The 16,115-nt window shown below is 42.5% G+C and overlaps 1 protein-coding gene across 3 annotated transcripts; it reads right to left on the bottom strand.

Annotated features, from left to right (window-relative positions):
• Positions 1-179: 179 nt before the first annotated feature.
• MATN3 (matrilin 3) lies at positions 180-15,215 on the bottom strand. Of its 3 annotated transcripts, none has more exons than XM_064411847.1 (7): positions 14,135-15,205; positions 11,966-12,535; positions 9,237-9,359; positions 8,670-8,792; positions 8,020-8,142; positions 2,469-2,576; positions 180-678 (listed from the first exon to the last, which is right to left on the bottom strand). In XM_064411847.1, the coding sequence occupies exons 1-7, from the start codon at positions 14,262-14,264 to the stop codon at positions 623-625; spliced, it is 1,233 nt and encodes a 410-aa protein (XP_064267917.1). In that variant the 5' UTR covers positions 14,265-15,205; the 3' UTR covers positions 180-622. The 3 variants fall into 3 exon arrangements, 2 of the variants coding, with proteins under 2 accessions (XP_064267917.1, XP_064267918.1); XM_064411848.1 differs by lacking the exon at positions 14,135-15,205 and adding an exon at positions 13,448-13,630; XR_010358007.1 differs by lacking the exon at positions 180-678 and adding an exon at positions 6,015-6,363 and having other exon boundaries at positions 14,135-15,215.
• Positions 15,216-16,115: the final 900 nt, after the last annotated feature.

The raw sequence follows: 16,115 nt of genomic DNA, 5'->3' as shown, positions 1-16,115 counted from the left end.
ATCTAGGTTTTAAAATCAAATATTTATTTTTCAAAACATGTGACATGGGACAGTATTCTGTTTATTTCTTCCATGTATGCCTCCTTTATCCTTGAAGTTTTGTTTCCTTGGGTTTTCTAAACCCTTTATTTCATAACACGTCCTTTAGGTTGAAAACAAAGTAATTTCCAACACCAGTGTGCATATCATATTATATTTTATTAAAATAAGTTACAAGAACCCAACTTACTTTCCCATTAATTGAAAGAAGACATAGGCACATTTTTGCATTCTGCCTTGCCATTTCAAAGTTTTATATAATGTGATAGACTGTATCCATTCATTTTTTTTTCTGTATTTACTTTGAAGTAAGATAATAAAAAATGCAGTTACTACAGAAAAGCAGTATCTGCAGTAGAAACTGAAGCACAGCAGGTATGAGTAGCTTCATGGCTATAAAGTGACTGAACATGAAGATCCTCAGGGTCACTGTGTTTTCAAGACTCTTGTCTTCCTGAAGTCTTCCTGACGTTTGTCGATAATAATAAACCACTGCTGTTTTGTAAGCTGTGCAATGAAATAAAGCTTCCTGAAAACAATAAAAAGGCTGAAAAATTATTTTAAAATAAAGCAAAATGATAGCTCAGACAATCTGCTGTCTGTCTTGATATGCCTGCAGCTTCTCAGACACTTCCTCTAGTGGTCAGTTGTTAAGGGCAATAAAATAGATGGCTATAAGGTTTGTTTTATTTACAGTCTTTCTCATTGCTGCATTTTCAAAATAGTCTCCTTTCTAGGTGAAGTCAACACATGCTTGAAACAGAGATTTCTAAACATATTAGACTTCTGTCAAGTTCTAGCATCTTCCCAAATAACCTCAACAACCCTAATTTCTTAGAAAAAGTTGGATCAGATGATACCCAGGGATGAGGAGCAGAAGGTGATGGTCTCTGCCGTGTTTTCCAGATTGTCTTGAAAGGATGCTGGGGATAGAAATGGCCCATCAAAGATTAACTCTGAAAGAAAGCCTCAGTTCTTTGTATAAAGTCTATTCCTAACTTAAACCCACAACATTTTCTTACTAAACATGAGCTCTTGGGGCAGAAAGATTGATCTCTGAAGGATGTTCTACTACTGAGATGACATTACAGGTTTAAATGTCTTGGTGCTCAGATCTAACCAATTGGATTTCCTAGAATTATACATTACAATCCAGGAAAATCATAGTTCTTCCCCTTGCTTTTCCCAGGCAGATAAACTGAACTCCAAGCACACTGCATGAAGAGGGATGTGCAATTAGATCTCATAAATATAACTTTGAATTTATTCAAAAACTGGGAAAGTTTTGCCTCCTTGGCAGAGGTGTTTATTTGACTTTCAGAAACTTTGGCAAATTGAAAAATTGTTTTATCTATCTAAATGTTGTATAAAACTCACTACTTTTCTCTCCCTTTTTTAAATTTTAAATACTCCACTCTTCCTTGATTTTGAAGCCTCAGAGATTGGGATGATAACCACAGGCAAATGATCCTTTAAATCAATTCCTATTTTAATAAGAGCACCTTTGACAGAAAAAAGCATTCAGTCTCAAAAATGCTCAGCAAAGAAAATCTGTGATGTTCCTTGGTAAATTGTAGTAGATAACCACTCTCATTTCTAAAAATTATGCCTTATGATGTACTGCAGCTTGTCCAACTTCAACTTCGTTATTAGTTCCTGCCATGTCATCTGAGGGCATTTATTCAGCATCCAGGCTTGCTGTGGTACAACAGAGACCACCACTTCCTCTTTGTTTATTGGTTGGGGTTTTTTTCCTCTCCCACATGTTTGTGGAATGTCTGATCCGGGGGCTGACCGCGTTTCCCTCCCCGGCTGCAGACGCGGCACTGCACAAACGCAGCCCACAAATTCCAACCCCAGCCTCACCTCGGGGCTCCCGTGGGCACAAGGCCTGCCCAGAGCCTCAGCACCCTGCCCTGCTGCCCTCTCGTGCTCCTGCATGCCTGCAGAGGCTCACACATTTTCAGAGAAAAGAAGGTGCTTGTAAATCACTTGGGACAGTGCCTGCCTATGGAGGTGGGATGCAGAGGAATAGCACAGCTCATGGGACTGTTGTCACACTGCCCGTGAAGTTGTCCCTAAAGTTTTTGGGACATAATAGGGCTCAAAACTGAATGTTTGATGTAACAGTAAAAGCCAGCTAGAAGAACTATGAGTTTGATGAACAGTGCTTGATGTTGAACATGGCAGATATAATTTAGGGGGTGTGGACATATGCATTTATTTTATCTGTATGGCATTGCTCTTCAATGAAATGTGAAAACATAGTGGTGTTTGCAACAACCTATCTTTTTTTCCATAATATTTATGAAATCACCCTGACAATACTTTCTTCCCTGGATATTCCTTCCCTGGTTTATAACAAAACAGCTACCTCCAAAATACCAGGAAATACCTGAATGCAGGTGATCATGTAAGAAAAAGGATATATTTTGTGGATAGAGCTTCAAGGTATGAGGTCACTGAGTTCTGGAGGGCAGCTATGGCTTCACACTTACAGGACTCTTCATCAGTTACAAGACTGCTCGTTATGGCTCCTAAGAGAGAAAACAGCATTTACTATATTTACTACAATTATTCAGCATTTAAATCCCAAGAAAATGCTTGATCCTGTGGAAGGAGTCAAACCCACAATGTGAGACTACAGCAAACACTGCAAGTCAGGTGGGAAGGAGGGGCAGCGGTGAACAGGGGCTGGTGTGTAGCCAGAGACCTGAGTGTCATAGTCCAGGACAGGTTAAAGAGAGCTCAACTTGAACCAAGAAGGAAGCAGAGCAGGATGTTCCTCACCTGCACACCTGGAGCCTCTACACTCTTTAAATTAGATCATTACTGAGAAAAAATAAAAACAAAAAAGGGCCTGGCTGCAGAGACCAACCAGCCTCCCCATCAACTTTAATTGTGTTGCCCCACAAGTACTCTTGGTGTCTAACATTTGAGACATGCATGCCTTGGGAGTATCTTTCTTGATTCAAGAGGATGGATACAAATCCATTCAAATGTGACATGAATATAGATGGAGCTAATGATGCTACTCAAATAGGCCCAAGTGAATTTATAATTAGCAGAAGATCACAGCAATCTAGCTGGAGGAGCCAGTTACCAGACAGAGCAGTTACCAGTCTCTTCAGAAAGGGAGTAATCATTGCTATACTCCACAGTGTTTCCACTGAATCTGTTCCTAAGTCTTGACCTCAGTCTTCCAAACTTACAGGGGACCAGCCTCAGCTGTCCTCAACAATTCCTTTTTCTCCATAATTCACAGAAAAAACCAGCAATGATGACAATTTCACTGCAGTGTAATAATGTGAAGCATCAATAGATGGCTGTGAGTTCTTGGCTGCATGAGAGGCAGTTTAAGCTCACCTGCCCCATAAAGTAAGTAAGTTAAGGCTGCACCACTTCACTGAAGGCTGAGAACAAATGTCTCAACAGCTACAGAAGCACAGGTGAGTGAGTTCACCATCCACATCTGAGACTGGAATAATAAGCTTCCAAAAGCAAAGCCTTCTTAAAAGAGAGCCTACAAATACATTTTCAGTAAGTTATCAAGATATATTACCTGTGTATAATACCCATCTCTTAATAAATGGGTTTTTTTACATTACTTGCAAAGGTAACAATAGCCTATTAATAAATTTTGTTTTCTCTAGATATATAAATGCATAGCTGATTAATGTCAAACAAGGTGTGTGAGCATTGTAACAGTAAGAAAATAGAAATATTATATCTAAGTACATTTCCATTTTTTCCTGAACTCTTTTAGCTTCTTTTTTGTTTGTTGGTTTGGTTTGGTTTTCTCTTTTTAGCAGTCATGCCATTATAACCCCCATTTTGCAACAAAACTGCAAAATCTATGAGGTTGCAGATTTGGCAGTGCAGAAACTCATTTGTCTTAAAGCCAATGTTGAAATTGGTGTCTCTTTGATTCCACTGAGGCTGTATTTGTTCAGCTCCCCTCTGTGGAACATTCCACTGGCTTTATGGTCAATGTACAAAGAAGAGCTGTTCAAGAGTCAGCTGGAGGAAGGCCAGTTCAGAACATCACACCAACATGGCTGGTTTCCAACCAACTGCCAGTTAACTTTTTATGTCTGCATTTAAATTCTCCAGTGACAAATACAGATCCTCCTTGGATTTTGTCTGTTTTAACAAACTTATTTTTCCAACCAGCTCTGGCAATTGTCCAAGGGTGTTCTGAATTCTTCTACAGTCCTTCTGTGAAATTAGGAGTCTTCCAGTATTTGATATTTAAAATTTGGGGTATTCCTGTTGCCACTAGGATGCCCAACAAGTCACACAAAACATGTTAAAGCTGTGTTTTTACACTGCCTTTGTGGTAAACTCCAGATCAACAAGAAACTATTTTTGCAGATGGTGTTTGTCTATGTCCACCTATTTTATGACTGTGCTCTTACACAGCATCTTCAGCCACTTGATGTGATGGCAGGTTATTGCCACTCTGAATAGGGGTACAGCTAGGCAGCTCTTGAGGTCCCTTCCTACCCAACTTAACTTTGGATTCTACATCGAACTGTGGAGAGGTTCTGCCAACATTTGATCCCAGTATTGCCCATCTGGAAACAGTTGGTGAGTTCATTCTTGCCCCACTCAGCTTAGAGGAGACACCAAGGACACAAGGTTTAGCATTGCAGCAGCTCTAACCTGAGTATTGTTCCCCTGGGAACCCTCCAGTCATTCTCCAAATGCAGGTAGGCAATGGAGAGTCACATCCCAGAGGCAAGTGCCCCCGAACCCTGCCCTGCCAACACCCCCAATTCCCATTTCAGGAATGCAGATTATATTTTTAAATACAGTAAGTCCTTCAAGGTATGATGACAGATAAGAGACAACATTAAACTAGTTTTAAATACAGTTAACTGCTATAACTAAAGAAGAAGGAAGAGACATAAAGAAGAGGCATAAAAGAATGAAAAGAAATTATACTTCCTGAGAGCTTGTGAGTTGATAGACCATTGCTCAAACAGATTAAAAATGTTTAACACATTAAAAAGAAGTGCTTCGATAAACATATTCAGAAAAAACCCCGAACATTAAGTTATTACTTGAGCATGTTTTGTCATCTGAATTTAAGATAAATCCTTCATAGCAGTCACAGGTCTATGATCCACTCGCACAGACCTGCTGGCAGTCACAGGTTCTGGGGCACACACACCAGTTCACACAGCATGTGCTTTGGAGAAGCAGTTACCCAAAACCAAGATAACATTTCTTAATGCTTCCCAATGGCAATGCTTTTCCATGATGGGGGCCTATCCTCTATGAATCTTATCAGGAACTGCTGAGATGTGTAACTGATCTCACCTTGGAGCAGCAATTGTCTTACATTAATTAATGGAAGGGATACCTCAGAGCTTGCTCCCTCTGACCCAGCTGTGTAACCCCACCAGATGTGAGATGCCACATCAGCTCCAAAGGCACACTAGGAAAGGTTTCCAGTGCACAATAACTTTACAGTAAGGAGACTGGGAAGGAAAAAAACCACTTCTGAAATTGTTATATTTTTACTGTAACACAGAGTCACTGAGAAGCTAAAGAAAGGAACAGCAAGATGAAATTCAGCCTGGAGGGGAGGACATCACCTCAAAACATGCATGGTGGTACATACATTCCACAGTTCTGCAAAGTGTGTGACTAACCCCAGCTCTTCTCAACAATTTGTCAGTTCTGGGTTTGCTGAATATTACGTAAATTAGGGAATGCCTTATTTGTAAATTGACAAAGACTGCATGGTGAGTATTTACTAACATTGTTACATATAAAGTTCTTTGTGTCTCTGACATTTGCTCAAGTGGGCAAGGCAGAGTGACATGGAACTGTTTTCTGACACCCGAGTGCAGGTGAAAGCTCCTCAGGCATGCACAAATATATCCACATGCTAACAAGAGCCATTGCAATACATGCACTTAGCTGTGGAGGGCACGGCTGGAGAGGGATCTGCAATCTGCTCTTACTTGAGCACGTCCTCCTGTCTGGGTTGAGGGAGAAGCCCTGGTGGCAGCCACAGGAGTAGAGCTGGTCACCCCTGATGAAGATCTGCTCTCAGTGGTGCCTGCCAGGCACACACAGCTGAAGGAGGCATTCCAGAGAGAATATCAATCCATATCCAAACTTTAGGGCTGGTCACAGTGATTTCCATATTCCCATTTGCAAATGTATCTTCATTTGCATTCACACCAGGATGTTTTTGCTGCATGTCAGTGTGCTGTTAACCAGAGCAGGGTGCACAGTGTGTTTTTAGCTGGCTATCAACGTCACAAAATTAGTGCGAAATTTTGGAATACTGGCAATGCTTTTTTGCAGCTGTAACAGATGGCAAAAGGAATGGAACTGCAAGTCAAGAAGTTACAAAACAATTATCCAACAGAATTTCAGAGAACAAATATCTTGATTTTAAGAGACTATTTGGCATTACTTCAGCTCTAATTGAGTTGGAGAAGACACTGTTTTATGGAGTGAAAAGACCATAAACAGAAAAGTATATGTGGCTGCTGAAAAAGATGTGACACCCACTGCCAGTTACAAAGTGGGCACTTTATGTGTGAGTCTGCTGTTTTCTGCCAATTTTAACACGTCAATTCTGAAAGGGCAAGCTGAGAAGGAGTTCCTATATTTGGATATCTTTGCAGTAAGAAGGCCCAGTAAGGCACAAGAAAAAATAAAGGGTGGAGAAAGAAAGGAAGAGAGGAAGAGAGAGAGAAAGAAAAAGAAAGGAGAAGGGAAAGGAAGCAAAGGAAAATAATAAAAAAATGAAAAGGTAAAAGAAAAGGGGGAAAAAGATCCTCTCCCAGACCTAGATTATTTTTGCATCATTTTTTGCACATCTTTGTGAAATAATTGCGACAAAGACCTGGATGTTTGGGAAATCATTAGCAGGATACGGCAAAATGAGATTCAAAAGGAAAAAAAAAAAAAGCAAGCATGTGAAAAAAATAATTTAAAGTTTGAGTAAGCAGATAGAGAATCAATGCTATGAAATAAAGTTTGGGATTAGACTCCCAAAGGGGAGGCCTGACTGAATTTACATTCCATCACATGTTTATTGCCCCTCTGTAATGGCAGCTAAGAGCTAATCCTAAGCACCATATTTACAAAATCAGCTCCTAACCTAGGCAGGAAGAAATACTGAGACCCTCTGGCTTCACCTCTTTGAGATGTGAGACCTGTGACTTACCTTGAGAGATTGGCCCAGGAACTTCCTGGAACTGGAAGCTTAAGTTCAACAGTTTGTCACATAAAATATAGTAAGGAAAGGGATTATAGTGGAAGTGGGGGGAAAAAAGGATTTTGCCTAAATAAATGACCTAAATAAATCATGAGATGTCCAGAGAAAATCAAAGTGAAAATCAAACCTTAATCAAGTGAAGATACTATAGAAAATATAACAATTTGTAGATAATATATAACTATGTGTACATCCCTGAGTACCAGCTACATCTATGCTTTTGCTCTCCACAAGAGACCAGCACTGAGAAGGAACATTTTCCTCCATCTTCTAGAGCTTTAAGGCTGGAATGTTTTTTAAGGTCCAAACACATCCACCAGAAAGAGCAATCACACTCATAATGGTAGAGACTGCAATCATTCTTCCAGCACAGTTCATGCTCTCCCTCATCTCATTCCCTTGTGCTGCTTTACTGAAGATTTTCTGACAGAAGTGGTCCACGTCACATACTGGATATGGCAATTCATGCTCCATGGGCATGAAAATACTGTGAAGTCCTCAAGGAAATGCCAAATGGCATTTTAATTTTAACCAAATACAAGCTTCACACTACTGCAGAAGAGCCAAGGATCTCAAATTACTACTCTACCTATGGAAAAACAAAGTTGCCCTGAGTTTTCAGGAGTTGTACAGAAACTCTGGGATAATTTATCAGAAAAATAACATCAATTTGCCAGATTTCTAAAAGCTGCTTGCTTTTAGTGGAACACAATTTTTCCTTGATCAGATCTTACCTGAGCAAGTCTTCTTGTCTGGATTCAGAGTGTATCCTTCATAGCAGCCACAGCTGTAGGATCCATCATTACTCACACAGACTTGGGCACAGTCATGCCTCCCAGGAGCACACATGTCCATGGCTGTGGGGAGCCATGGTTTAGGAAAGAAACCTGTTAATCCCTCACAGATACTGTTTGAAATGCTCAACATTTTTAATTATCATTTCCTTACAATTTAACCAGTGTCCCACTCATTATTATATTGTGCTGCAGACAAGTGAATTCAGTTATTAATTATTTAATGGAGGAGGCAGATACTGCAAGACATGACTACACCACATCTCATGCAGTTCTGCCTTTCATCAGCAATTCCAACAGTCCCATATATCCCCAGTAAGGATGAAGCTAAAAACGCACATGAGATGAGCAATAACCTGCCCTGTGTCAGACTAAGCAACTAAACAATGTTTATGGTATTCTGTGAAGACCATAAAATGGTAGATAAATGCCCAACTGCATTTTCTAATCAACAAATTTAATGAAAAATGTTGTTGGAAACAAGGAAACAAGGAAAAGACTACAGCTGAGTTCTCATTTTAGAGTAACTCACAGAAAACATGTCCATATCTCCATGAGTTTCATATATTCAAGTAGCCTTTAATTCTTACCTGAGCAAGTCTTCTTGTCTGGATTCAAGGTGTAGCCTTCATAGCAGTCACAGACATAGGACCCATTGTTACTCACACAGATCTGGTCACACTCGTGCCTCCCAGATGCACACACGTCCACAGCTTGTTAGGCATGTTAGAGAAACAACTCATTGTTAGTAACAAACAGGTTGGGATGGAGTGCACAAACCTATTTTTAAATATATTTTGATTTGGAATCATCTCAGAAATGGCAATAATAATTGAAGGAATTAGAACAAGTGGTAGGAGAAAATATCTATAGTGTCTACATTTGAAGAAATGTAGACACTATAGATATTTTGTTTTAGCATCTGACCCTAATGAATGGATCTGTAGGCACAATAAAAAGGACAGTGATAGAATCAAGATACATCTCACCATGACTTGCAGCTGAGTTTTATTTATTACTCATTTCTAGAATTCTTATTGAAAAAGATACGGATGTTTGTTGTTTCAACAGAAGCACACACATAGCATCTCAAATCCAAGAATAGTGCTAATTTTATTTTTTTTCCTAGTTGAACTCATTATCCAAAGGAATAATACCTGAGCAGGTTCTCTTGTCTGGATTCAGGGTGTATCCTTCATAGCAGTCACAGAGGTGGGATGCCCCGTGACTCACACAGAGCTGCTGGCAGCCGTGGGTCCCCAGGGCACACACGTTCACAGCTGCAAAGGGCACGGGCAGAGAGCTACTTCAGCATCCCAGAGGAAAGGAACAGGCATTACTCATTCATGCTTACAGAAGTACATCTTGCACTGTTTGCTGGATTAGTGGTAGTACATGTCAGTGCTGTGTTGCTGTCACAACAAGTTACAGCACTCCTTAGCCAGGAGAGAGAGGCCATAAATGGCACAGAAATAACTCATTACCTGAGGTGGCAGCAGAAAAGATGAATTGAAAATGAGATGGTTCAACAAGGAGAGATATTGAGCATTCAGGAACATTGCACAGGAAAGAACTCAGCCATGAAAAGCTCTTCTGGCTCTTTGTATGCAGTTCCTTTGTATTAGGGAAGGGAAGGGAAGGGAAGGGAAGGGAAGGGAAGGGAAGGGAAGGGAAGGGAAGGGAAGGGAAGGGAAGGGAAGGGAAGGGAAGGGAAGGGAAGGGAAGGGAAGGGAAGGGAAGGGAAGGGAAGGGAAGGGAAGGGAAGGGAAGGGAAGGGAAGGGAAGGGAAGGGAAGGGAAGGGAAGGGAAGGTTTTACCTGAGATTTTTACTTAGAATTGTAGTTACTAATTAGTATTATTGTGGGTATGGACTACTGGTAAAATCAATCTCCAAAGCAATACTGGTGAGATAAAAAATCAGAAGCAAAGAGTGCTTCTCATGTGTTTCTGAAAATAAGGCAGTTTTGTGGCAACAAAATGGCAACATTCCCATTTTCTAAAACAAGGAAGGTTTAGAATTCTGCTAAAAAGGCTGATAGAGTTGTCTTGTCTTTACATTTTACATGAACAAAATCTCTGGGTGATCTTTTCAAGCATAAGTGAGAAGCTCAGACTCAAATGATCGGATTTTTGTGGTAGGAAAGTCAAATGTCCACTGACTTGGACAGCTATTCAAGGCTAAGACTTTTCCATCTCTGGGATGGCTTCATGCTGAATAATGCTCTCAATGCATCAAGAACTTGATCTTAGCCAACTATTTTTCCCCTGAACATTAATTTCTCTGTTTTCAGTTCACCCTGCAAATAAATTAACTGCCTTGGTCAAAGCGCAAGAAAATCCTAATTGGCACTGGTGAGTCCAGATTTCTGACCAAAAAGCACTCTGGAGCTGTAAAGAGACCCAGTTTACCACACTGTCTTACAAGACCCTCTTAGATTCATAGGAGTCTTTTTAAAGACTGCTTCCTTCACCCTGTTTTTTTCATGAACCCCAGATTCTGGCAAACTACACACAGGCGACTCAGAGTTCCACTGGAGGTGTACATGTGTGAGCTCTCTGATTTACCCTCCAGCCTTGCAGAGGTGTAATTTCTATGCTTCAGCACAATAAACAGTTTATTTGTAAGAACAAGAGATTTTTCTTTGCTGCTATGAGGTGGACATGAGTGCTGTGCTCACAGCACACGTACCTGTCCAGCCAGGTGAGCACTGGTGAGGATCTGGTCACACCAGCAGCACAACATGGTGTCAAGCCAAACCTCAAGGCATTTCCTATGCTAATTATTGGCAAAGTGTACTGTCTGCAGATGGTCTTACACATTTATTTCATACCTAGAGAAAGAGGTTTATTCACTTTAAACATACTCAAAAGGTGTGGTGGTAATTTTAGTAAGGGTCTGAAATAACAAAAGTAACACACTGCCAAACAAGTTCCCAAGGAAGTGGCTGTTATTTTAATTTGTTTACAGTGTCATTTATATCTATTTTACCTATTATTTGCTGGAGATTTATTTTAAAGTAAATTTCTTAGAAATTCACTAGAAAAATCTACTTTGCACAAGTTTTTTAATCGTCAGAAAGTTGTAATTTGATTTTTGTGAGTAGGGCTGTATATAGGCAGTTTTAAATAGTGCCTATAGATAGGACCTTTTTTCCCTGTAAATGACAGCAACAGCCCATTCTGGCCTAGCACTGTTAGTGGAATTCTAGCCTAAACCAAATACATACCACACTTTTATAAGATCAGCCCTGAAAAAGCAAAGCTAATTAGTCTCATCCCACAGTTCCTTGTCTAAATCAAGTTGCATAGAAACAGAGGGAGATGTGAGCCTGGCACATTGGAAAAGCCCAGCAGTGGCGAAGGAGTGAAAGCCTGTCCTGAGATAACCTGCTGCTGCATTTGGGCACTTCATTCTGTACCAGATTGCTCAAGCCAGTGTGGTGGTTTACCTGCCACGCTGATTGTCCTACTCTGAACCTATAGGGAATCCCTTCAGCTCCACATGCCCATCCTCCTTGCTTCCCAGTGAGATGGGAAAAGAAACGAGCAGCCTGCACAGCTCTGGTGTGTACCTTCAGTAATTCAGGAAATATATGCAGTCAAACTTTGTCCAGATTGCTGTGATTTCTCTTTCTCTCTAAATCTGACCAACTGCACAAGGAGGTCCACTCGAGTCAGGTCTGTCACCTACACTGAGGTCACTATTCAAAATTAAAGGCTGTTACCCACTGAAACAGAGGGTTGGCTTGTTTGCCCAATGGATGGTAAAGGAAATATTTACATGTGATACATAACACTTCTGAAAAACTTCTTTCTTAAGGAGTGGAACCGCAGCAGCAGCCAAAAGGAGCCAAGTTACACCACTCTCTTGGACTGCTCCTCTTACCACAGAAAGTCTCCCTGAATCTGGATGTCAGCTTTTCGATCACACCGTAGGTCTCCACATAGAAGACGTGTTCATCCAGAGGCTCGCTGGCCATCATCCTCAGGGACTCCATGTCTGCCCGGTCCACCCCGACCGCGTAGATCTCGATGCCGGCTGTCTGCGCCCTTGCCGCCACGTCTTGAACCTGGTCTTGTGGCCGTCCGTCCGTCACAACAATGACCACCTTGGGGATGTTGAAGGTGGCTGGCCGGGTGCCCATTTCCTCGGTGAAGACTTCTTCCATGGCAGTCTGGATGGCAAGGCCGGTCATCGTGCCAGCAGACAAGGGCTCGATGCGAGACACGGCCTCCTTCAGAGAGGCTTTGTCAAAGTAGGTCCGGAGGGGAAACTCCACCTTGACAGTGCTGGCGTAGTTCATGACCGCCACACGCGTCGTTCTTTCACCAACATCCAGGGTATCAATCATTTCTGACAGGAAGATTTTCACCTTCTCAAACTCTTCAGGCCGGACGCTGCGGGAGCTGTCTACGATGAAGACGAGGTCCAGAGGCCGGTTCTTACAGGCAGTGTCTGCCAAGAAGGAAGGAAAGTGCTTCAGTCATCTCCTGCACGGGACAGGAGCTCTCACCCAAGGGCAGCGAGTGCTGTCATGGCAAACTACTCCTGCCAGATAATGCTGGTTGATTCATTATGAAGAGGCTTCAAATAATAGTGAATAACATATTAGACAACCATAAATATTAATTTTGACAAGTAATAAATAACTGGGTTTTTCTAAGCATTAATAGATAGGTGCACATTTGAGTCCTCAAAATTGTCTAACTTTTTCTATCCTTGAAACAAAGGGTGGTGGTTTTCATGTAACAGCCAACAAAGAGATGAAACAATTATATATAAATGTATTTACTGTTTATTTTCATAAAGCTTGAATTCCAGTTTTTATAAGATAAAGAAACATCTGACTAGATCATATAGGGAATGGATCATAATATTTTTTTTTGATAGCAACAACATAAAGTGCTAATTAGGAATTATTTCTTGTTTGTAAATCACAATCCAAAATACACAAGAAGAACAAATAAAGGCCAACAAGGAAAAAGACACAAATTATGTTTTAAAAAGGCTTCTTTGGAAATTGTTGTTTTTTATGACTTGTAGAGCAGATAGAGAAAAGTGAAAATACTCATCAAGTATAAAATAAACATTTACACACACGTTTCCAAAATTCCTCACTGCCATGTAAATCAAGACAGAAGCAGAAAAGCCACAGCTTAGATCAGAGACAAGCATCACTTCTACGAAGACAAAAACCAATCAAGACAGTGACAGCAGGCAACTGAAATGCCCCTTCCCTGTCCTGATACCACATCCTGACACAGACGGTACCAGGTACTCAATTTATACCATCAAGGTTGGATTTGCAGCTGAAAAATAGACAACCCAAAACAAGAGTATATATATAAAAGAGACATCCTGGCTCACCAGTGCATTAAATAGCAAAATATGAGGTGTCCACTTTGAATTCACAACTTGAGGGCTGTTTTGGGAACCTGACACACCTCTCCTGGCTACTGTCAAGTTGACTTTTATTACTCTATTTCAGTTTAAATTTAAAAAATCTTCACAAGTATCTTAAAAGTAGAGGTGAAAACAGCACCACCACCCCCCCCCCCCCCCCCCCCCCAGGTATTAGAAACCTTTTTTCTCTGATTCAAGTGAAAACAGAGGGGAAAAAATGAAATTGCACAAATTCCCTCAGGAAGCACAGCAGCATAGTTGGTTTTGCCTTTGGAAGGAGTAATAGACAAGATGAATCTATGATCCCACCCAGGTACATTCTATATCATTCTATATTCATCCTGTAATTCAGTTTCGCTTTTGGGAAGCTGAAAAAAAACATGAAGAAATGTTAGTGCAAGCATGCATAGCTTAAGACATGAAAAACAAAACAAAACAAAACAAAAAAAAGCAAGGTTTGTTAAAAAAAAATTTAAAAATAAAAAAGAAAAGAAAGAAAAAAGATCCAGTGCAGTGTTTGTAGGGAGAAAACTTCCCTTTTTTAGACTGAGAAGGAAAAAGCCCTTTTCAGCAAGCCGGTCCTCGCACGAGTGTGAAACGAAGCTGTTTCGAGCAGTGAGCAGAGGCTCGGCGGGGCGCGCGTTGCGGTACCTGCGGAGCGGCCGCCGGGGCGCGGCTGCCGGCGCGGGCGGAGCGCGGGGCCCCGCGGGGCCGCGGGCAGCGGCAGCTGCGCCAGCGCCAGGCAGCAGCCCAAGCCCAGCACGCCGAGCCACCGCCCCATGCTGCTGCTGCTGCTGCTGCCCCGGCCCCGCGCCGCCTTTAAAGCCGCCGGGAGCGCGAAGGGGGACGGGACACCGAGGGGACATCGGCCGCCCCCGCCGCCTCCTCCCGGGGCGGCCCTCTGGCCCTCGCTCCCCCGCCCCGACGGGCGCTCTGCCCTGGGGAGAGGGAGCGGGGCGAGGATCAGCGCTCCTGGTTGGGCATGTGTGGCAGGGCCGGAACCTGGGCGCAGGGGGAGCTGAGACACCGTTCTTCCTTCCAGGCTAATTGTGCATCTCAGTCTCCAGGGCAGCAGTTGCAAAGAACGGGAGAAAAGCTCCTGGTATGATCACCGAGGCACAAGAACTGCCCGCTCTGTTGCCAAATTTGGCCAAGGACATTTTGGGCAGTTCCTGCAGGAAGCTGCAGTGAGCTTTGGGAAAGCTCAAAGGCACTCTGATCTCCAGCACAGGGCTTTAGAAGACACCTTTACCAAATCTGTATCCTGTTGGACTGCAGGATCATCTTCTCTCCCATCACCTCCATCAGGGGAACAGGAAGCCTTGATTTAGAAGAGGAACCACCAAGCCCCCAGCGTTGTACAGTATCAGGCAGGCAGTGACTCACTTCAGCAAGTTCTACCACAAGAGCACGGAAGAGGACACCATCACATTCCCAAAGGCTGCAAACGGTAGCAGGGAAGAGGGACCACCACCTTCAAGCAGGAGAAAGCCACAGGGCAGGGCTCCAGGGGAGTAGAAGGGCTTTTCTCTCTCAGAACACTGCAGCTTTTTTGAGCAGGAGCACGAGCACAAGCACACAGCCCCCAGACAAATTTCAGGCAGTGCCTGCTGCTGTCAAGTACTGCTCACACACATGGTCAGCCACCCACTTGGACAGTCAACAAACAGCCCTTGGCAGGAGCTCTTTGCCCACTCGTGGTCAGACACACACACACTCACTGCAGAGGGAGCCAGAGCAGAGTGCGTGCTGGAATCCATGTTGGAGCAGCACCCAGTTTCAGCTGTGTTTCTTAAACCACACGAAACCACGGTGGTCTTTCACACCCCCCCACCCCTCCAGAGTCACACTGAAGCAGTCTGTGGCAGCATCTAAAGATGCCCTGGGTTTGGAGTCTCTGTGGGAGTTCAGATCCAGGGCAGCTCCTCAGAATCTGGAAATAAGAGTGCAGCTTCCAGCAGCACTGGTCCCACCCTGGGTACCCCTCGGGGTAACCACCAGGGCAGCACTGCCAGAACAGGGGCAGAGAGGCTCTGAGACCACTGCACTTCAAAGTGCTCTCGCAGGTGGCACCAGAGTTAATTAAAAAGGGGAAGCTACTGCTGGTAGCAGAGCTCTAACAGCATTTTTAAATGTGTACAGAGATATATATTGAAAATACAGGAATAACCCCAGAAATTATATGCTGCAACAATCTGAATCCCTTTTCTCACAATTTAACACCAGGTACCTCTTCACTTCCAAAGCAGTAAAGTGTTTTATTTCTTCAGCCATACTAAGTCGTTAAATAATCTTTTACCTCTTTACAGCTCTTGCTACTAAAGAGGAAGAGTGGAAAATTTTTGTAGCTTTTTTTTTTGAGGTTTTTTGTTGATTGTAGAAGAACATCACTAAGTTATGGCATATCTCCAACAACTCTGGATATTTTCCAATGTAAATGTTGCAGTCCTGCTGGGTGTGTGTCCTGCTTTAATGCCTGAGCTGACCAGACATCAGATTTCCCCAAGGGCTCAAAGCCTCCAGTACAATTTCCTTTTCCCAGCTCATGGGTAGGTACCAATCAGACAAGAGGAAATCACCCAAGTACTTGAACTGCAAAGGCTTTAACACAGGCCTGAGTGTTAGAGAGAAT

The sequence above is a fragment of the Passer domesticus genome, chromosome 3 (assembly GCF_036417665.1).
Source record: "Passer domesticus isolate bPasDom1 chromosome 3, bPasDom1.hap1, whole genome shotgun sequence".
NCBI classification, from domain to species: domain Eukaryota; kingdom Metazoa; phylum Chordata; class Aves; order Passeriformes; family Passeridae; genus Passer; species Passer domesticus.
The sequence above is the reverse complement of the archived record's forward strand: the minus strand, read 5'-3'. Positions and strand labels throughout refer to the sequence as shown.